The sequence below is a fragment of the Anomaloglossus baeobatrachus genome, chromosome 6 (genome assembly GCF_048569485.1).
Source record: "Anomaloglossus baeobatrachus isolate aAnoBae1 chromosome 6, aAnoBae1.hap1, whole genome shotgun sequence".
In the NCBI taxonomy this organism is placed as follows: Eukaryota; Metazoa; Chordata; class Amphibia; order Anura; family Aromobatidae; genus Anomaloglossus; species Anomaloglossus baeobatrachus.
In genome coordinates, this window is record NC_134358.1 from 368,315,628 (window position 1) to 368,338,455 (window position 22,828).

General features: G+C 45.5%; 1 protein-coding gene across 2 annotated transcripts in view; it reads left to right on the forward strand.

Annotated features, from left to right (window-relative positions):
* The window catches only part of ADCY1 (adenylate cyclase 1), a 1,189,286-nt gene that overhangs the window by 234,433 nt on the left and 932,025 nt on the right, over nucleotides 1–22,828 (forward strand). For both annotated transcript variants that reach the window (XM_075315022.1, XM_075315023.1), the window contains exon 2: nucleotides 19,374–19,523. In XM_075315022.1, the coding sequence (XP_075171137.1) occupies nucleotides 19,374–19,523 (150 nt within the window). The remainder of the gene's footprint in view (nucleotides 1–19,373; nucleotides 19,524–22,828) is intronic.

Consider the following 22,828-nt stretch of genomic DNA (forward strand, 5'->3'; position numbering starts at 1 on the left):
TCGCGGCAAAAACGCATGCGTTTTTTGATGCGTTTTTCGACGCAGGTGCGTTTTTGTACGTTTTTAGTGGCCAAAAACGCACAAAAACGCAGCGTCAAAAAGACGCAGTGTGCAAACCTAGCCTAATAATTGCCTGAACCGACTTAGACGCCACTCGGATCTTGGGACTGGGAGCCCTGTTAGCGTCACAGGGTCCACACACCCACCCAGCCCAGGAACTCTCTGTTAACATCACAGGGGCCATTCAGTACGCTGACCGTGTGCATTGGGGCCACACCTGTGGACAGCAGGCGCATCAGCAGCAGCAGGCCTGTTAATGCCACTGGGCTGCACAAGCAGGACTTGTAGGACAGGAGCTGGTCTTAACCGTTCTGCGTTACCAACTGTGGTGGCGGCCTGCATCGACGCCCTATCCCTGCCTACCTCTGGCCTAAAGCCGCAATGGGTTCAACACATGGAGGTGTGCTCTTTCGGAGCATAATAGAAGACTGCGCATCTCCTTGTTGGCTCCAGCCTGTTTTATAACCTGGGTCCGCCCCAAACCAGGGTGGACCACAATGCACCTCCTGGAGACAAAAGCAGAGTGACACGTCATGAGTGGCATAACTAGCGTCCTATTTGGAACCGCAACTTCAATAATGACCTCATGGCTGCCACAACACAAACACCTCACCAGTCATCGTCTGACCATCAATAATGCGGTGACAAGTCATAGGGGCGGGCCTCTGCAAGCCATTTGGGAGTGGCCTGGCCACATCGTCAGGACACCTGATGCCCTGTGGTCTATATGGGCCCCCCCACATCAGGGGCAGGGCCAAAGAGTTCATTACCGGACCTAGTCTCTGATGCAGTAAGTGCCTGAGCATGGTCAGTTGCATGAAATAGAGTCTCTGAAAAAAGACTATCAGCTTTAGCATGGTGTCTAGGCACAAAACAGGACTTAGACCCGGCAAGGTATGCAAGTACCTGTGCAAAGAGGCTTTTCGCACTAAGTGTGGGAGCATGCGCTGTATCCCGAAATGAAGACTTAGCCTCAGGAATGGCACAGTCAGGCTGAGCATACTCACTAGGCGAAACACTGTAGTTAGGCTGCAGCTGGGGTAAATCGGCACACGCATGCGCACTAGCTGCCTCTCCACTTCCACTCCTCTTAGACGTGGAGGAGAAATTGCTCTTCGGGTGTGCACTTGGAGATGCTGTCTATGAACAGAAGGAAAAGCTAAAGGAAGCATCACTTTCTATCCCTCCGAATTATCAAATGCAGCAATGAATTCCCTGAGTTTGCTATAACATTAGCGTAGCAAAATGTGCATGAGGGTGTCATGCAGAGGTGCTAGAAATAGCTTGCCACCAGTGGGGCACTAATGAAATACAACAGCCAGTTCTATAATGTCACTAAATGGCAGTATTTTTTGCTATCATTATAGCTTATTAAAAAACAGAGCAGGAGGGTGTCCTGCACAGGTGCTAGAAATAGCTTGGCACCAGTGGGACAAAAATGAAATACAACATCCAGTTCTATGATGCCACTAAATGGCAGTATTTTTTGCTATCATTATAGCTTATTAAAAACAGAGCAGGAGGGTGTCCTGCACAGGTGCTAGAAATAGCTTGGCACCAGTGGGACAATAATGAAATACAACATCCAGTTCTATGATGCCACTAAATGGCAGTATTTTTTGCTATCATTATAGCTTATTAAAAACAGAGCAGGAGGGTAGCCTGCACAGGTGCTAGAAATAGCTTGGCACCAGTGGGACAATAATGAAATGCAACATCCAGTTCTATGATGCCACTAAATGGCAGTATTTTTTGCTATCATTATAGCTTATTAAAAACAGAGCAGGAGGGTGTCCTGCACAGGTGCTAGAAATAGCTTGGCACCAGTGGGACAATAATGAAATACAACATCCAGTTCTATGATGCCACTAAATGGCAGTATTTTTTGCTATCATTATAGCTTATTAAAAACAGAGCAGGAGGGTGTCCTGCACAGGTGCTAGAAATAGCTTGGCACCAGTGGGACACTAATGAAATACAACATCCAGTTCTATGATGCCACTAAATGGCAGTATTTTTTGCTATCATTCTAGCTTATTAAAAACAGAGCAGGAGGGTGTCCTGCACAGGTGCTAGAAATAGCTTGGCACCAGTGGGACAATAATGAAATACAACAGCCAGTTCTATGATGCCACTAAATGGCAGCATTTTTTGCTATCATTATAGCTTATTAAAAACAGAGCAGGAGGGTGTAATGCAGAGGTGCTAGAAATAGCTTGGCACCAGTGGGACAATAATGAAATACAACATCCAGTTCTATGATGCCACTAAATGGCAGCATTTTTTGCTATCATTATAGCTTATTAAAAACAGAGCAGGAGGGTGTCCTGCACAGGTGCTAGAAATAGCTTGGCACCAGTGGGACAATAATGAAATACAACGTCCAGTTCTATGATACCACTAAATGGCAGTATTTTTTGCTATCATTCCAGCTTATTAAAAACAGAGCAGGAGGGTGTCCTGCACAGGTGCTAGAAATAGCTTGGCACCAGTGGGACAATAATGATTCTATGATGCCACTAAATGGCAGTATTTTTTGCTATCATTCTAGCTTATTAAAAACAGAGCAGGAGGGTGTCCTGCACAGGTGCTAGAAATAGCTTGGCACCAGTGGGACAATAATGAAAAACAACATCCAGTTCTATGATGCCACTAAATGGCAGTATTTTTTGCTATCATTCCAGCTTATTAAAAACAGAGCAGGAGGGTGTCCTGCACAGGTGCTAGAAATAGCTTGGCACCAGTGGGACAATAATGATTCTATGATGCCACTAAATGGCAGTATTTTTTGCTATCATTCTAGCTTATTAAAAACAGAGCAGGAGGGTGTCCTGCACAGGTGCTAGAAATAGCTTGGCACCAGTGGGACAATAATGAAATACAACATCCAGTTCTATGATGCCACTAAATGGCAGTATTTTTTGCTATCATTATAGCTTATTAAAAACAGAGCAGGAGGGTGTCATGCAGAGGTGCTGCACATAGATTTGCACCAGTGGGGCACTAATGGAGTACAACAGCCACTTCTTGTATGCCACTAAGTTCACTCAGTGTTTGCTAGTATAATGGCTTAGTAACAATGAGTTTGAGTGTGCAATGCAGGCAGACGTGCTGCAAATATCTTTGCACTAGTGGGACAATACAGAAGTCCAACAGCCACTTTTAGGATGCCACTAAGTTCACTCAGTGTTTGCTAGTATAACGGCTTAGTAACAATGAGTTTGAGTGTGCAATGCAGGCAGACGTGCTGCAAATATCTTTGCACTAGTGGGACAATACAGAAATCCAACAGCCACTTTTAGGATGCCACTAAGTTCACTCAGTGTTTGCTAGTATAATGGCTTAGTAACAATGAGTTTGAGTGTGCAATGCAGGCAGACGTGCTGCAAATATCTTTGCACTAGTGGGACAATACAGAAGTCCAACAGCCACGTTTAGGATGCCACTAAGTTCACTCAGTGTTTGCTAGTATAATGGCTTAGTAACAATGAGTTTGAGTGTGCAATGCAGGCAGACGTGCTGCAAATATCTTTGCTCTAGTGGGACAATACAGAAGTCCAACAGCCACGTTTAGGATGCCACTAAGTTCACTCAGTGTTTGCTAGTATAATGGCTTAGTAACAGTGAGTTTGAGTGTGCAAAGGGCAGGAGGGTACAGTGCTAGGGTTGTGGATCTCTGGGTAGAGGAAAGGAAGCCTGCCTTTCTATCCCTCCTAATGGGGAAATGCAGCGAGGAAATCCCTGACCTTAGCTACACAGACGCTGTCATCTTGTGTAGCTGTTAAACTCTTTTTTCACGGACCTGTCACCTATGGCTCTGACCCTGCCGGTATTAGCCCTTAAAAGGACTGATAGAAAGTGCTATCCCTATGCTGTACAGCGCTGTGTATAGAGCGTACACAGCAGTATCGGAGATAGGTGCTGCGCCAGCGGTGACTGACACCAAGGACGCAGAAGAGATAATGGCGTCCGGACGGGCAGATACTCGTTTTTATAATGCAGGGACATGTGACATGGACATCCTATCACACATGCCGTTGCTTCTCTGGCTAAAAGTCCACTTAGCTGTGTGTGTGTCTGGGATTGGCTGACATGCTGGCCCGCCCCACTACACGCGCGCGCTTAGGGAAGGAAGACAAGGAAAAAAAAAAAAATGTTGATCGCCATTATCCATACAGCAGTGATCTGAATGCGCTGTTCCCGCACACTATACACTGAAATTTCATAATAGTGTGAGTCACAGAGTGACTTACACTATTACAGCGAAACGCCAGCTAGTAATTAGCTGGTCTTTTTGCTGCTAGAACCGTTCTCGAACGTATCTAGAACTATCGAGCTTTAGCAAAAAGCTCGAGTTCTAGTTCTATCTAGAACAGCCCCCAAAATGACTCGAGCCGCGAACTGGAGAACCTCGAACCGCGCTCAACTCTACTTCTGATGTTAGCTCAGGTCACTGCATTGCTCTCCCAGCCAATGGGGAACATTCTGTTCTTCATTGACTGGGACAGTGACTATGGTATGGATCGTCATGGGAACCGCTTGGATTACAGCAGACCTGTATTTGTTTTTCTTTCTAATAAATTGGTGAAAAAGGCAATGAGTTGGGCAGTGTTTTTTCAAATAAAAATGTGTTTGTCGTCTATTTTTTTTTTATTACTGACTGGGTTCGTGATGTCGGGTATCTGATAGACGCCTGACCTCACCAACAACAGGGCTTGATGCCAGGTGACATTACACATCTAGTATTAACCCCAGATATTACCCCGTTTGCCACCGCACCAGGGCACGGGATGAGCTGGGGCGAAGCACCAGGATTGGCACATCTAATGGATGCGCCACTTCTGGGGCGGCTGCAGCCTCCTATTTTTAGGCTGGGGAGTGTCCAATAACAGTGGACCTCCCTAGTCTGAGAATATCAGACCCCAGCTGCCGGCTTTACCTTAGCTGGTGGTACAATTTGTGGGGGGACCGTTACGTGTTTTTTTTTTTTTTTAAATTATTTATTTAATTTAAAATAACAGCGTGGGGTGCCCTCAGTTTTGGATTACCAGCCAAGGTGAAGCTACCAGCTGTGGTCTGCAGGCTGCAGCCGTCTGCTTTACCCTAGCTGGCTACAAAAATAGGGGGAATTCCACGTCATTTTTTTTTAAAATTTATTTATTTATTTTGGTAAATACAAGGCTAAGCACCCCTTACTGCCACATGAAAGGCACCAAAGGGTGCAAAATTACAAAATGCAGGAGAGTGGGACATTATGTGTCTTTCTGCCATTATAATGACAGAAAAGACTGATATGAAGTGTACAAGCACAGGAAACTAACCAGAGCGCTCTACGCTGTGAAAGGCAGTAGAAAATGGCACTGGACTGAACATGTGACCGCCTCATGTAGGTTGAAGCTATGGATCCTGGGTAAATTTATGTATTTTCCCTCCTTCAGTTTTTTGGCAGTACGCCAAAAAAACGGAAGGCACACAGATGACAAAAAGATGACATACGGACCGTATACGTGTCACGCTCCCGATGCCTCGGCACCACTCCTTACCCACTGATCCGGTCGCACCTGCACGGCACCGCTCCTTACCCACTGATCCGGTTCACGTGTCCACCGGTCATGGCTGCCGCTCCCGCTCGTGCTCTCCTGTGTCCTGTCCCCAGTCTCATGTGTCTGACTCATGCTTCTGTATAGGGTTGGGCCGCGCCCACTCACCTGGTCTTATGGGCCCAGCACTGCAGCAGCAGGATATGACATGAGGCTGTGCTGGGTATATAAGACTGGCCTTGCCATGTGGGCGGGGCCTGATCAACATGTCTTGTAAGCCTTGTCTTGAAAGCTAGGTGCTCAGGTCCCCCTTGTGCTGTGTCCTGTGATCAATACTATTGCCTGACATTCCTACCCAGCACCTGTGCCGGATTCCTGCACTGTCTCCAGGAACTCTGAAGCCCCAGTGACTGTTCTACCCATCCCCTGTGGGATGCAGTCCCTGCCACGCTAGTGCTCCAGCTACCGTGCACCCAGGCTTGCGGTGAGGTGCACGGCCCAGTGGATCCACCACCCGGACCTAACAATACGGAACGGAAACTGATGCCACACGGATGCACCCATGAAAAAAAACGGACCGTTTTTTGCAAACCGCAAATACGGATCGGTCGTGTGAATGTAGCCTTATTCTAATCTGCCGTTTATAAACAGCAGGCAGAAATAAGTGAATAGCGCCCCCCAGCGTCAGAAAATCTCCGGGGTTTCAGGGGTAGCTGAGACCCTGGAGATCATGATTCAGGTTGGTTTGTCCGGTCACCGCTCACGTGATCACTGGTATACACCGTATACCGGTGATCACGTTACAGTAAATGACAGCGCCGGTAAAAAAACTATTTATCTCCCATCTGGCATTAACAAACATGTCAGATGGGAGATAAATCTCCTCCCCGGTCCCCCGGTGTCGCCAAAGTGCCTCCCCCGACCCCCTCCCGGAAAATCCAAGATGGCCGCGCGCACAGCAGCGCGCCGGCCGCATTCACCCTACTCCTCTGATTTCTGTCGCATGTGCCATGACACACGCGACAGAGAACTCCTCCCCAGGCCTTGCCAGGTCACCTCCTATAACCCCACCGTGTTCCCCGGTGTCCCACGGTACCTGTGCAGCGTTGATCCCCCGCAGCCCCCTCCTTCACAATAGACGCTGCCGCATGCACAGAGCGGCTGTCAGCTCAAGTTCCTGTGTTCAGACACAGTGAGTGGTGGTAACCATGCATCTGTAAGCTACTGCAATGCCCTGCTCATGAGGTAAGGAACATAGTTGATCAGGAGAGCTATACTACATTTCCAAATGGAGGGATTTTATAGTTGCCCTGCTGAACGACTACCAAACATGAAAGTCCGTTATACGCCACAAGAAAACATGTCTAAATAGCGAGCTCTGTTGTTTAGTATTCATTCAGCTGCATAACTGACCTTAAAGGGGTATTCCATCTCCAAGATCCTATCCCCAATATATAGTAGGTGGAATAGCAATAATATCAGCAAATACCAATATTTGGAAAAGTAGAATAGTTCTCCTGATTAGGCATGCCCTTACCTCATGAGCAGGGCATTGCAGCTTTGGTAGCAACAGTTATGACATGGACTCTGCTGCTGTGGACCCGGGGAGAGTGGGTGCAGATTCCTTGCACCCACACTCCTTACATGGACGGTCTGCACTCCTAGAAAATGGGGGATACGTTCCCTGAGCGTGTCCCCCCATATTCTAGACGGTCCAGAGTCATCGTGGGGCCCCTTTATTTTTTTTCCTTACAATAAATTGGTGAAAGAGGGAATGTTTTGGGAGTGTTTTTTCAAATACATTTTTTTTCGTCTATTTGTTTTGTTAGTACTGACAGTTTGTGATGTCAGGTATCTGATAGACGCCATGACATCACAAACTGCTGGGCTTGATGTCAGGTGACTTTACAGCTAGTATCAACCCCCTATATTACCCCGTTTGCCACTGCACCAGGGCACGGGATGAGCTGGGGTGAAGCGCCAGGATTGGTGCATCTAGTGGATGTGCCAATTCTGGGGCACCTGCGGCCTGCTATTTTTAGGCTGTGAAGGGCCAATAACTATGGACCTTCCCACCCTGAGAATACCAGACCACAGCTGTCCGCTTTACCTTGGCTAGTGATCCAATTTGGGGGGACCCTACTTTTTTTTTGTAATTATTATTATTTATAAAATAATTATAAAAAAGAGCCTGGGGTGACCTCCACATTGGATCCCCAACCACGGTAAAGCTGCCAGCTGCGGTTTTCAGCTTACAGCCTTCTGCTTTACCCTAGCTGGCTATCAAAAATGGGGAGACCCCACGTCATTTTTTTGAAACTACTTTTTTAAATAAAAAAAATTAATGGGCTTCCCTGTATTTTGATTGCTAGCCAAGGTAACGCCAGGCAGATGGGGGTGGCAACCCGTAGCTGTCTGCTTTATCTGCGCTGAGAATCAAAAATATCGCGGAGTGCTATGTCATTTTATTAATGATTTATTTTTACAGCACTGTCATGTCACGCAATCAAAACACAGGGAAGCCCTTTTTTTTTTTTTTTTAGTTATTTAAATAAATAATTAAAAAAAATATATATGGTCTCCCGCTGCATTTTTTGTATTGCTAGCTAAGGGTAATCCAAGCGGTACTGGCTGCAAACCCCCACTGCTTGGTGTTACCTTCACTGGCAATGGAAAATCCAGGGAAGCATTTTTTGACGTGGGCTTCGCCATATTTTTGTATGCTAGCCAGGTACAGCAGGCAGGTATGGGCTGCGCCTAACCCCCAGCTGCCTATTTGTACCCGGCTGTGAACTAAAAATATAGGGAAGCCCTTTTTTTAATTATTTCATGAATTTCATGAAACAATTAAAAAAAAAAACGACGTGGGCTTCGCCCCATTTTTGTGTCCAACCGGGTACAGCTAGGCAGCTGGGGATTGGATGCGCAGCACAGGTTAGCCCGAGGTTTCTGGGCCCCTCTGCTGCGAATTCCAGTCTGCAGCCTCCCCAGAAAATGGCGCTCTCATAGAATCGCCATCTTCTGGCGCTGTATCCAACTCTTCCAGCAGCCTTGAAGCCGGGTGGCTTGCTGGGTAATAACGAGTTAATACTAGCTATGTTTTACTAGGTAGTATTAAGCCAGAGATTCTTAATGTCAGGCACGTTTGACCCAGCCATTAAGAATCTCCAATAAAGGGTTAAACAAAAACACCACACAGAAAAAAAATACATTAATAGAAATAAATACACAGACACACTTAGAAACTCCATCTTTATTACCCACTGTCATCCCTCCACGATCCATGGTCTTCTGTCTTCTTTCTCCTTCAACACCTGCAGCTCTGTCTGCTCCATCAGACAGCATGGGAGAAAGGACGCTGTGCTCCATGCAGAAATCACTCTGTGAGAGTGACCACAGGCTCCCGGCTCTAAGCGGTGGCACGGGTTGCCATAGCAACGGTGCTCCGATCACGTGATTCCGGTGCCGCTGCGTGCTGGTAGCGGGACGTCCCCGTCACCGCTACCAAGCGCGTTGCTGTGGCAATGGTGATCTACGTTATTGACTGGCTGTGGGTCAGGAGCCGGCTTCTGCGGACGCTGGTAACCACGGTAAACATCGGGTAACCAAGAAGCCCTTTCCTTGGATACCCGATGTTTACCTTCGTTACCAGCGTCCGCCGCTGTCACGTTGTCAGTGCCACCTCCCTGCTCCGTGCACACATAGCCAGACTACACATCGGGTAAAATTAACCCGATGTGTACTCTGGCTAGGAGTGCAGGAAGCCAGCGCTAAGCGGTGTGCGCTGGTAACCAAGGTAAATATCGGGTTGGTTACCAAGAGCAGCATCGCTTCCACACGTCGCTGCTGGCTGGGGGCTGGTCACTGGTTGCTGGTGAGATCTGCCTGACAGCTCACCAGCAACCCGTGTAGCGACGCTCCAGCGAACCCTGCCAGGTCAGGTTGCTGGTGGGATCACTGGAGCGTAACAGAGAGATGCAATGACAGGTCCTAGCATGTCGGCGTCATAGTCATGTGACCAATCTGTAGCCAATGAGATAATAGACACGTGACTGGTCACGTAGCTATTTTGACGTCACGATAAATCCTGCATCACTGCTGGCAGTGCTGGTTACCGGGAAGATTCAGCGATCATCGGATGGAATAGCCGCAGGAGACAGAGTGCAGGACGGATCATGGGGACAGGTAAGTGTTATGGCAATGTTTATTAACTGTATGTGTACATTTATAATGTGTTTTTATGTGTTTGTGATTGCCTCCCATTGTTTCCTATGCGGTTTGAGGGGTTCGCCGAACCGGTTCACCGAACCGAACTCGAACCAGACCTCGGTTCGACGAACTGAACTCGAGCCGAACCACGGCCGGTTCGCTCATCTCTAGTAAGAGGCGCCTGATTCATTAAGAGGCATACGCCACAAAAGGACTCAGACGCATCTTCCAAGCTTGCTCTATGCACCTCAACAGAAATCGTAGTCCAGTTAATGACTGGAGTAGATTTGTGGCATAAGGAACGCCATGTCTGGTCATGAGTTAAGGGTGCTTTACACGCTGCAACATCGCTAACGGTATATCGTCGGGGTCACGGTGTTTGTGACGCACATCCAGCATCGTTAGTGACATCGCAGCGTGTGACATCTAGGAGCGACGATCAACGATCGCAAAAACGTCAAAAATCGTTGATCGTTGACACGTCTCTCCTTTTTATAATATCGTTGGTGGTGCATGCCGCTGGTTGTTCGTCGTTCCTGCGGCATCACACATCGCTGTGTGTGACACCGCAGGAACGATGAACATCTCCTTACCTGCGTCCACCAGCAATGAGGAAGGAAGGAGGTGGGCGGGATTTTCCACCCGCTCATCTCCGCCCCTCCGCTTCTATTGGATGGCTGCCGTGTGACGTCGCTGTGATGCCGCACGAACCGCCCCCTTAGAAAGGAGGCAGTTTGCCGGCCACAGTGATGTCACAGGGAAGGTAAGTCCGTGTAACGGGTGTTAGAGATGTTGTGTGACACGGGCAGCAATTTGCCCATGACGCACAACCGACAGGGGTGGGTACGTTCGCTAGCGATATCGATAGCAATATTGCAGCATTTAAAGTGCCCTTTAGATGGGTAGACAATGCCACGGACCTTCCCTATTGATGCTTTGCCCACTATAGCTATCCAAGACTGGCATGAAAACACCATAACTCAAATAATTTTTGTGCAAGTTTGCATTGTGTAAAGGTTTTTTTACAGTTTTCTGGTGTTAATCCTAAAATTTATCTGCCCCATGGAATGTATGTGTTGATATGTGAAACCAAAACAGCTCTGATTCATAAAAATCCTTTAAACCATTCCATTAATAGTAAAATTAAACTAAAAATGAGTGATAAAACTACTGCTAACCTGCTAATTGTGACAGACAAGCGTATCGTCATAAAAAGTCCGGTTCTGTCCAGATATCTGGGATCAATTCCAGACCAGAACCAGATTTTTTTTTAATCCCGTTATGTCCTCCAGTCCTGGTTATCTGCAAGTCCACCCATCACTACCCATAGCACATTGTGCAGCTTGCCATGCCCTCCAGACAAAGTAGATAGCTGGCTTGCCATTATAATTACTATGATTTATTTATAAATGGAACCTGTCACCCAGTGGCATAACTAGAGTCCGATAAGCTTGCAAAACTTGGGCGTGCAAAACTTGGGCCTGCCCCTTCTCCACTTGTATGTTAGTCAGATGTATGGGCCATTGTAGCATTCTAAATCCTATAAAGATATACAAGTTGCCCCCCTCCCCCTTCATTATGTAGTAATGTACCACTTGTACTAACGTCCCCATTCCTGGGCCACTTCCTGGTGAATATGTCCTCCATCCTAATATACAGTATATGTCCCCCATTCTGGTATATTTGTCCCCATCCTGGTATATGGCCCCATCATGGCCCCATCCAAGTATATGTCCCCATCATTGACCCATCATGGCATATATTCCCATCATGGATATGTCCCCATCATGTTAACATTCTGGTATATGTCTCTATCATGTCCACATCCTGGTGTATGTCCCATCCTGATATATTTTCCCATCATGTCCCTATTCTGGTGTATGACCCCATCACGGTTATATCCTGGTATATATGACCCCATCCTGGTATATATGTCCCCATCATGGCCCCATTCTGGTGGGCATATTGTAGTGCATGGACTTGTCAAGTCTCTATTGTAAATCATTTCAGCTGGATGCGCACCCACAGTTGCACATCTAGCTGAAGCAGGCACTGGGGTCTATGGGCACCCTGGGACCACGGGCCCCATAGCTGTTGCGTGACCTGCTTCCATTCACACTATTAAGGATTTCTGCATTAGGGAGTGCCCTGCTTTAATTCTCATTATAGGTTCAAAGCATTCTATGGCATCCAACACCAACACATTTGCAGCAGATCTTGAGAAGTGTGGCATTCATGAATGGGAATATTCCAAATCTGACATTTGCTCAATTAGATTGCTGGGGAATTTGAAAGTAAAAACCCATTTGCACACTTGTTTTGTGGGTGTGTGCCTATCATCAGTGCAAAGCAAGAGAACTAATTTGGCTTGGAAAGAGGTAGTTTAAGGGGGAAAGTTTTTTTTTCTTGTGGGGAGTGCAGTAGTACTGTAGGAATTTAAATATAGCTCCTTTAAAAAAGAGGACCAAAACTCTTGTGGCACCTAGAACTCTAGTGTCCTCTGACCCAGACTTTCTGGTTTGATTTCTAATCCTAAATTATGAAGAAAGGAACTTTAAAGGGTTGATATTGACATTTCGGATTGCTACTTCCAATATGTGGCACTAGATTTCCTCTTGTTGTTTTCTGAAGAGGCTATTTGCATAATTGCAGTATATTCTCAGAATTTAAGTTTCCTTATGCCGACTTCGGACTCTTGACAAGGAGAAACTTTAACCGTTGGATAATTGTCAAAGAAACACCCACTTGAATGCCAGGACTCAAGATTTTTCAGATAGATATTGTCTATATTACAACATCACACTACCGTTGTCTGCTTTTCCTATTTCCGAAGAATATTTAGGTACCATCATAGGACATGATTTTTATCTTCTTTATTCTGTAATATATATATATATATATATATATATATATATATATATATATATATATATATATATATATCTGTTTATATATATATAAACTAGATTGAAGCATTATGATTTTTTATATTTTTTATCTATGTATTCAAAATTTTTCTTTATGTATAAATCTTTAATATCTGAATATATAATTTAACTGAATATACAGTATACAGTACTGAACTGACAGTAATAAAGAAGTTTCTTTAATTGTAAATATAGTTCCTTAGTTCTTCAGACTATAGCCAGATTTTGAAAGTCATAGTTTTTAATATTTCTGTAGATAAATATTTTGTTTTTTTTTTGCTGTAGCTTTCTTTGGCACTATCTTGTGTGCCTATTCAGTCTTCTGATTACTTTATATTCCATTTTCTGGCACTATTGATGCAGTGGTGCTGCAATGTTGCTTGAAGGGTAGTGCCACACCTAATAAAGAGGTTCACTGTAATATGGCACTTGCCTTATACACTTTAATCAAAATGTTACCAAGAGTCTCAGGTTTAAATCATACAGGGCCTGACTTTCTTCAGCAGGGGCAGGGAAGATGGTTAAAATTGATGGGAAGATGGATGGAGCCAAATACAGGACCATTCTTGAAGAAAACCTGTTGGAGTCTGCAAAAGACCTGAGATGGAGATTTGTCTTTCAACAAGACAATGATCCAAAACATAAAGCAAAATCTACAATGGAATGGTTCACAAATAAACATATCCAGGTGTTAGAATGGCCACGTCAAAGTCCAGACCTGAATCCAATCGAGAATCTGTGGAAAGAACTGAAAACTGCTGTTCACAAACACTCTCCATCCAACCTCACTCAGCTCGAGCTGTTTGCAAAGGAAGAATGGGCAAGAATTTCAGTCTCTTGATGTGTAAAACTGATAGAGACATACCCCAAGCGACTTGCAGCTGTAATCGCAGCAAAAGGTGGCGCTACAAAGTATTAACTTAAAGGTGATGAATCATATTGCACGCCCCACTTTTCAGTTATTTTTTTTTATAAAAGTTTAAAATAAGCCATACATTTTGTTTAACTTCACAATTGTGTCCCACTTGTTGTTGATTCTTCACCATAACATTAAAATTTTTATCTTTATGTTTGAAGCTGAAATGTGGGAAAAGGTTGAAAAATTCAAGGGAGCCGAATACTTTCGCAAGGCACTGTATCAATGTTAGATCAATGCATAACATTTGAGTGGGAAGTTGAAGTAATTTTTTCTGCAATTATGGAACAAAATTATGTTTTCTTTATTATGTTTCCTGGTCAAAGAGGCACTTCAGAGCAATCTCAATATGTAGGCTTTTATTTCCTGATTATTTTACAGGACTTCCTATCACAATGAATAAAAAGTGGGGAAACTGTTGCTAAGCAGTGGGAATTAATTATATCATTTATATGTCCATTTTTTTATAGCATGGCCCATAGGCTCATATTTATATATATATTTAAAACATTAGATATGTAGAAATAACACTATTGCATTGGAGTCCTAATGGATACTAATTTTCCTAAATGTGGTTTTGCAACTGTGGCCACATTTCATATGTTCTGAAACTGTGTCCCGCTTGGTCCATTCTGTAACAGACTCGATATAAAATGTTTTTGCTCATTTGATTCTCCCAGCAGTTGTAAGCTATAGAGAGGACCTAATGGAGATGAAGAACAAATTGCTCTGAAACATATTCCGCATCAGGCAAGGAAACTAATTACTTCTCTATGGCTCAGTAACAGCATCCCTAATATGAGAGAATTCCTTGATAGACTGAATACTATTATAATATTGGAGCGAGTCCTGTAGGGAAGGCTGCACCTTAGATTTGTACTCAAATGTTCATACTTGCTGCCGTTGTCTAATAGATGAGCATGGTAGTACTTAACTGCTGTATATGTTTAAGTGTCCTTAAAAAGAATCTGTCAGGATTTTGCTACCTCATCTGACATCAACATAATGTAGGCAAAGAGATTCTGAATCCAATAGTGTATCACATAGATTACGGGGTGCAGCCATTTTGAAACAATCAAATCATTTAGATCCAGGAACACGGCAGACCTGAGTGCTGCCTCTGCCCACACCAGGCTCCCAATAGAGCTTGTATACTGACAGTGAGGTGACAATCACAGCAGGGGATGTGTTGGACTGCCCTGCACATGAGTTTCTGGCCCTGTAATGGTAATCACAAGGTAATAAACCCTTTAGCTTATGTAAACAAGTGTGCGCGCGCGCGCCCGCGCGCGCGCACACACACACACACACACACACACACACACACACACATAAGAGAAGCACAGTTGCTTTTTGTTTTTTAACCCTTGCTGCATGCTTACATAGTAAAAACCTGCTGACAGATTACCTTAAAAAAATCTCTGAACCTGGAATATTTTATTGTCACATTTTGGATGTTAAAGGAGTTGTCCCAGAACAAATTACATTTTAATCAATAGATTTTGAAATATTTAAAAGTTTCACAATTGTTTCAAAAAATGTTCCTGTTCTGAAATAATCTTATAAATGTTCCCCTGCTATGTGCTGCATAATGGCCAAGTCTGACCGTGAACAGTAGCTCCAGGTTAATGTTCATGCACACTTACTGGCCACGGGAGAATGCATAAGTGAATATGATGATGACAGTGAAGGGACTCTTTGCTATTTGTGTAAGAGAACATTTCACTGCTGGTATGTTTTAAAACTGGGAGAGTGTTTTTGCATGATCATAAACCCTGTAATCTCATCATAAATCAGGTCAGTTACAAAAGAGCTCAGCAGCCGCTGGAGCTTGTACATCTATGACTTAATCTATAATGAGCTCACAGAGCTGGTTACTGGGCAGGAACAATGGCTCCTGTCAAAAGACAAACAGGCAGAAAAAGAGACCCTGCAGTGTCACCAGTATATTCACTTACGATTTATTCCTTGGCCAGGAGCTGTGTATGCACAACCAGGATCTGCGCCAACTCTACATGGTCAGACACAGCAAATAACAAAGCAGAGCCACATTTATAGAGTAGTACTACATGGCAGGGGCACATTTATAAGATTGTTTTAGTTCACATACATATATACAGTTAGGTCCAGAAATATTTGGACAGTGACACAAGTTTTGTTATTTTAGCTGTTTACAAAAACATGTTCAGAAATACAATTATATATATAATATGGGCTGAAAGTGCACACTCCCAGCTGCAATATGAGAGTTTTCACATCCAAATCGGAGAAAGGGTTTAGGAATCATAGCTCTGTAATGCATAGCCTCCTCTTTTTCAAGGGACCAAAAGTAATTGGACAAGGGACTCTAAGGGCTGCAATTAACTCTGAAGACGTCTCCCTCGTTAACCTGTAATCAATGAAGTAGTTAAAAGGTCTGGGGTTGATTACAGGTGTGTGGTTTTGCATTTGGAAGTTGTTGCTGTGACCAGACAACATGCGGTCTAAGGAACTCTCAATTCAGGTGAAGCAGAACATCCTGAGGCTGAAAAAAAAGAAAAAATCCATCAGAGAGATAGCAGACATGCTTGGCGTAGCAAAATCAACAGTCGGGTACATTCTGAGAAAAAAGGAATTGTCTGGTGAGCTTGGGAACTCAAAAAGGCCTGGGCAGCCACGGATGACAACAGTGGTGGATGATCGCCGCATACTTTCTTTGGTGAAGAAGAACCCGTTCACAACATCAACTGAAGTCCAGAACACTCTCAGTGAAGTAGGTGTATCTGTCTCTAAGTCAACAGTAAAGAGAAGACTCCATGAAAGTAAATACAAAGGGTTCACATCTAGATGCAAACCATTCATCAATTCCAAAAATAGACAGGCCAGAGTTAAATTTGCTGAAAAACACCTCATGAAGCCAGCTCAGTTCTTCAAAAGTATTCTATGGACAGATGAGACAAAGATCAACCTGTACCAGAATGATGGGAAGAAAAAAGTTTGGAGAAGAAAGGGAACGGCACATGATCCAAGGCACACCACATCCTATGTAAAACATGGTGGAGGCAACGTGATGGCATGGGCATGCATGGCTTTCAATGGCACTGGGTCACTTGTGTTTATTGATGACATAACAGCAGACAAGAGTAGCCGGATGAATTCTGAAGTGTACCGGGATATACTTTCAGCCCAGATTCAGCCAAATGCCGCAAAGTTGATCGGACGGCGCTTCATAGTACAGATGGACAATGACCCCAAGCATGCAGCCAAAGCTACCCAGGAGTTCATGAGTGCAAAAAAGTGGAACATTCTGCAATGGCCAAGTCAATCACCAGATCTTAACCCAATTGAGCATGCATTTCACTTGCTCAAATCCAGACGTAAGACGGAAAGACCCACAAACAAGCAAGACCTGAAGGCTGCGGCTGTAAAGGCCTGGCAAAGCATTAAGAAGGAGGAAACCCAGCGTTTGGTGATGTCCATGGGTTCCAGACTTAAGGCAGTGATTGCCTCCAAAGGATTTGCAACAAAATATTGAAAATAAAAATATTTTGTTTGGGTTTGGTTTATTTGTCCAATTACTTTTGACCTCCTAAAATGTGGAGTGTTTGTAAAGAAATGTGTACAATTCCTACAATTTCTATCAGATATTTTTGTTCAAACCTTCAAATTAAACATTACAATCTTCACTTGAATTCTGTTGTAGAGGTTTCATTTCAAATCCAATGTGGTGGCATGCAGAGCCCAACTTGCGAAAATTGTGTCACTGTCCAAATATTTCTGGACCTAACTGTATATATATATATATATATATATATATATATATATATATATATATATATAAAACAATTTTGGCATTTCAGAATATTGCTAGATGTACTAATTAAAATGTACTTTGCTTGTGGGACAACCCAATTAATATAATTGAGATTGTCTTCTATACTTTTAGATCGATAAGCTAAAGCCAGGAGAGGGATGTTATGGGGACTCTTTTTCTTTATTGTAATTACAAAACTTTTATTAAAAACTTATCTGAAAACAAATAAAAAAGATCATGTACAAACTGAACTAAGTGGTATTAAATATGTATGTTGTACGAGTGTGGGAAAACATTCATCAACTGGGTGGATAAGGCACGGTGTAATAAACCCTATTTGTAGCATTTAGAAAACACACCCTTTCTGATTGGTAAGAGGGGATGTTCACAACATGGATAAAAGTTTCTTTATCACACCCAGGGGTGACTGGGAGGCTTAAGGTGGTGTCACACACAGCGACGACGACAACGACGTCGCTGCTACGTCACTATTTTCTGTGACGTTGCAGCGACTTCCCTTCGCTGTGTGTGACATCCAGCAATGAGCTGGCCCCTGCTGTGAGGTCGTTGCTCGTTGCTGAATGTCCTGCTTCATTTTTTCGTCGTCGCTCTCCCGCTGTGAAGCACACATCGCTGTGATTGACAGCGAGAGAGCGACGAAATGAAGCGAGCAGGGAGCAGGAGCCGGCGTCTGGCAGCTGCGGAAAGCTGTAACCACTTTAAACATCGGGTAACCAAGGGAAGACCTTTCCCTGGTTACCCGATATTCACCTTCGTTACCAGCCTCCGCCGCTCTTGCTGCTAGTGCCGGCTCCTGCTCTGTGCACATGTAGCTGCAGTACGCATCGGTTAATTAACCGTATGTGTACTGTAGCTAGGAGAGCAAGGAGCCAGCGCTAAGCAGTGTGCACGGCTCCCTGCTCTCTGCACTGTGACATGTAGCTGCAGTACACATCGGGTTAATTAACCCGATGTGTACTGTAGCTAGGAGAGCAAGGAGCCAGCGCTAAGCAGTGTGCACGGCTCCCTGCTCTCTGCACTGTGACATGTAGCTGCAGTACACATTGGGTTAATTAACCCGATGTGTACTGTAGCTAGGAGAGCAAGGAGCCAGCGCTAAGCAGTGTGCGCGGCTCCCTGCTCTCTGCACATGTAGCGACGTTATGATCGCTGCTGCGTCGCTGTGTTTGACAGCTAAGCAGCGATCATAACAGCGACTTACAAGGTCGCTGTTACATCACAGAAAATGGTGACGTAACAGCGATGTCGTTGTCGCTGTCGCTATGTGTGAACCCAGCTTTAGGGAGAGATCATTGACAGACAGTCATCTTTATCTTGTTTCACTTGGATTTTCCCTGCAGGAACAATATAACAGTGGCATATACATTTCCACACATCTTTACTGTGACGTCATCAGCAGACACAGGCTGTTTTGTGGATGTCAATCTGATGTGTGCTTTGCTATACACACAATACAAGTTGCTTTGCTTATTTTTAGTCACTTTTTGTGGATGCCCTTTTTGTTACTGGTCTAAACACATAATTAATGTATGAAAAAGAAAACAGTCTGATTATAGGAAATTGGGCAATTGGCTATTGTGTTAACTTCATTTTCATTTTACGGTCAGTAATATTTATAAATACTTTGAAATGTAAATCTCACTAGACTGTAAATGATATTTACATTGCAAGAGATGTATTTTGTGTCATTTTAAATGCAATGGCTCGAAAATACCATCTTTACCCTGTGATCTAGGCCGATCTTTTCATGTTATACTGTATCTCCTAATTGTTAAAAATAAGAAATATTAGTATTCTTTGATAACTAGAATTGAGATCTAAATGTATTTTCACAAAAAAATATTATGTCTATTGTGTAATTCACAGGGCTAATAAATAATAACTCCTTGTTTTTTCTTTTTCTCCAGCTGGTGGCCAATACTATTCTTTTTGTCAGTGTAAATTTGTCTGGGGTCTTCGTGAGGATTTTGACAGAAAGGGCCCAGAGAAAGGCGTTCCTTCAGGCCAGAAACTGCATAGAGGACAGGCTCAGGCTGGAAGATGAAAATGAAAAGCAGGTCAATTAAAAATGTCTGTCAGCTTTATGTTGTGCGCTAATATTCAACTTGCCATTCTGCTTTGTTGTTTTTGTTTAATTTTCTCTCCTATCTTATCAGAACCCTTATATCATTTTAGGAATGTGATAGATAATGATAACCAAATACTAAATATTCCGGTATTTGTCATGAACAATGAACCTTCTGCAAGTCAAGGAACCCAAGGATTTTTCCTGAATATTTCCCAGAAAAATGCTCATGTTCCCCATTGACTTGCATTAGGTTTATTATTCCTGATGAATACCGGAATGGCACTTTGGGATTCGTTACAAATATTGCGAACGCGGATAGTTACTATTCTCCCAAAACTAGTTCTAGTCCAATCATTGAGATTAAATGTAGTTGTAATAAAAAGCTTTCTGAGCAAGAGATGGCATTTTAGTGTGATTTGTTTAATTTGGTTTTGTTGCTTAAAGATATTGTATGCGTAGTATTCCTTATTTTTGCCACAATAGATGAAAATAATAGCCTGTCCCTTTATGGCTATGTTTAAACATTGAGGATACTCTGCTCAAATTGAATTCAATACCATATTTTTTTTGGCTCCTAATCTGGAAGTAGAGAAATCTAGAGACAGAGACCCTGATTCCAGCGATGTGTATATTATTATATTCCCCTGCCATTAACCATCTGGTGCCAATGTATTATTATATTCACCAATAAGAAGCTGTGGAAAACCTGTGTGCAGAGCATTGCATGTGTCGCGGGCGGAGGAGGGGATGCCGCGCTCTCCCTCTGCTCGGGTCCGGCTGCCGCGGCTGCTGCGGCCTGCTGCTGCTCGGTGGCTCGAGCGATGGGCCGGATCCCGGGGACTCGAGCGGCGCTCCTCGCCCGTGAGTGAAAGGGGATTGGGTTTTGGGATAGTTTATTGTCCGTGACGCCACCCACGGCTGTGGTGATTGAGTGGACACCACCGCTGCTCTATTTGGGGAGCCCAGGAGTGATGGTACAGAGCAGCCAGTTGTTGATTTGCCCCTCCGTGGGTAGGGGTCTTGGTGCTCCCGGGGCCCAGTGATGGGGTTGGTATGGTGGACAGGCGGGTGTGGGGCCTGTAGAGGTGCAGGGGCGCAGGGGCAGCGCTGTGCCGCACGGCACGGAGGTACTCACTCAGCCAGTAAACACGACACAGTTCTCGGTAAACAAACGGCTAGTTGGACGGGTCCCTTGGACGGTTACGGTGCTGCGGTTCCCTGCAGTTAGCGGTGACGGTCTATTCCCTGCACCTATGTAAAGTCTCTTGGTAGCGATGGGTTCCCACCGGTTACCCACTCCTCGGCTTCAATCTGGGCCAAAGGAGCCCTACTTTGCCCGCAGGCGCTGGCCCTGGGAAACTGGTGCCCTGGCGGTGGCGGTGTCTCCCCTTCACGGTCGGGCTGTTGCCTTCAATCGGGACTTGGTTGTTAGGAGACAGAGGTCCCCTTCACTGACGGATTTGGCAAATTATGGCGACTCCTAGCCTTGCCGGGATCCGAAAGGCCCCTGCCCTGGTGCTGACTGTTCTTCGTATACTGCTCCGGTACCGCCGGGTCACCACCTGTCCGCGGTCCTTCCAGCAACCTCCAAGCAGTCCCCCTGCAGACTATCACCGCCGTCTGCTGACCTTGCTGTCTCAGTCCGGGGCACACACCCGGACCAACTTCAGGCTTGCTTAACTGTTTCTTCTTACTTCTTTACTCCTCTTACAAGCTCCTCTCCTTTGCTCCACTACCACTTCAGTTCCTTCTACTTTCACTTCCCTCACTTGACTGCCTGGTTTTCCCGCCTCCAGGGCTGTGAACTCTTTGGTGGGCGGAGCCAACCGCCTGGCCCACCCCCTGGTGTGGACATCAGCCCCTGGAGGAAGGCAACAAGGATTTTAGGTTAGCTTAGTGTACCTGCAGGGAATGTGGGGTGCGTGTGATGTTGTGACCTGTGACCCCTGGCTTGCCCAGGGCGTCACATTCCCCCTTAGCAAAACGCAGACCGTCCTCGGGCTGCCCGTCCAACACCGGTTTTATTTTCCTTTTGTTTTTCTGAAAAATATGAAAAACGGTAACATATATACAATTTATGGCATCATCCCACAGCGGGAGGTTCAGTTCTTAAATGTTGCAAACATTAAATGGTTAACGGTTACGGTCTCCGCTCTCTCCCACCCAAGTAACCTGGCCCTGATGCTGCCCCTAAAGCCCAGGCAACACCCCTTGACCCCAGTCCAGCACAAGTTACCCGAGCGGGATCTGTCCTTCCCCTCCAGAGGGTAGCCACCGGTTCCTGTGGTGGCTGGGCCACAGCCTGCTCTGCTGTGGGCCCTCCCTCCAACCTGCCTCTCCGGAGGCGGTAAATGCGGAAACGGTAACGGTAACACAACTTATTTCCAAGCCACTTAACGTTTGTGGTTGCCCTGCAAGTTCACGGGCTTGTCCATGAGCAGTTCCTCATGCAAACACTTTTCAAACGGTCCCCACGGGGAAAACGGTGCCGGCAACGGCCGGTTTCCAATCACGGTAGAATCAGATGACTTTTCGGTAATCATTTTGCTTATCATCATTTTTCAAACTTTTAAACAAACAACACACTGGTGGTCCCAACGGGGACTGTGCAATGGTGCTCCGCTGCCCTTACTTTGCACTTTCGTCCTCCTCACCCGACTCTGGGTGGAAGAACACGGGCACCAGCCTCTCCAAGGCATAGCAAGCAGGGCGGGGGAGGGCCGCCCGATACGCATTATTTCCACTCCGGGGAATATAGGTGGCTTCCGTGCCATGCAGAGCGACGACTCCTTCATCCTCTTTCGACACGGGCTCGGTGTCAGGCCCGGAATCACTATCGTCGGCCTCTGCACCAGACGGGTGGCTACCAGCTGCCGTAGCCTCTAGGCTTGCTACTCTCTCGGCCACGGTCACGGAGGGGTGTACGCCGACGGGCCAGGCGCAGTACGGTGTACGGGTAAGGAGGACGGAGGAGGCGTGGGGGCCAGGGGCAGACCGGGTCCCTCAGCCGCAGCGGCCGGTCCCTCGGGGACACAGGGGCGTGGGTCACTCACCAGCTCCTCCATCATGGCCTCCATTCCATATACTCGTGCAACCGCAGCTACATCCTCCACCTCCGCGGTCCACTGTTCCATCAGCCTGCAGATCTGGCTCCGGTAGTGTCGGCAGATCCCTGCCGTTCGGGCCCTCAGCCATGCCGCTGTCCCGGGCACCGGCTCAGTAGCCTCCGCATAGCTGGGTGGAACAGACATTTCTTTGCAAGGCTCGGCAAATCACAGGGTCCCAGCGTCCTGG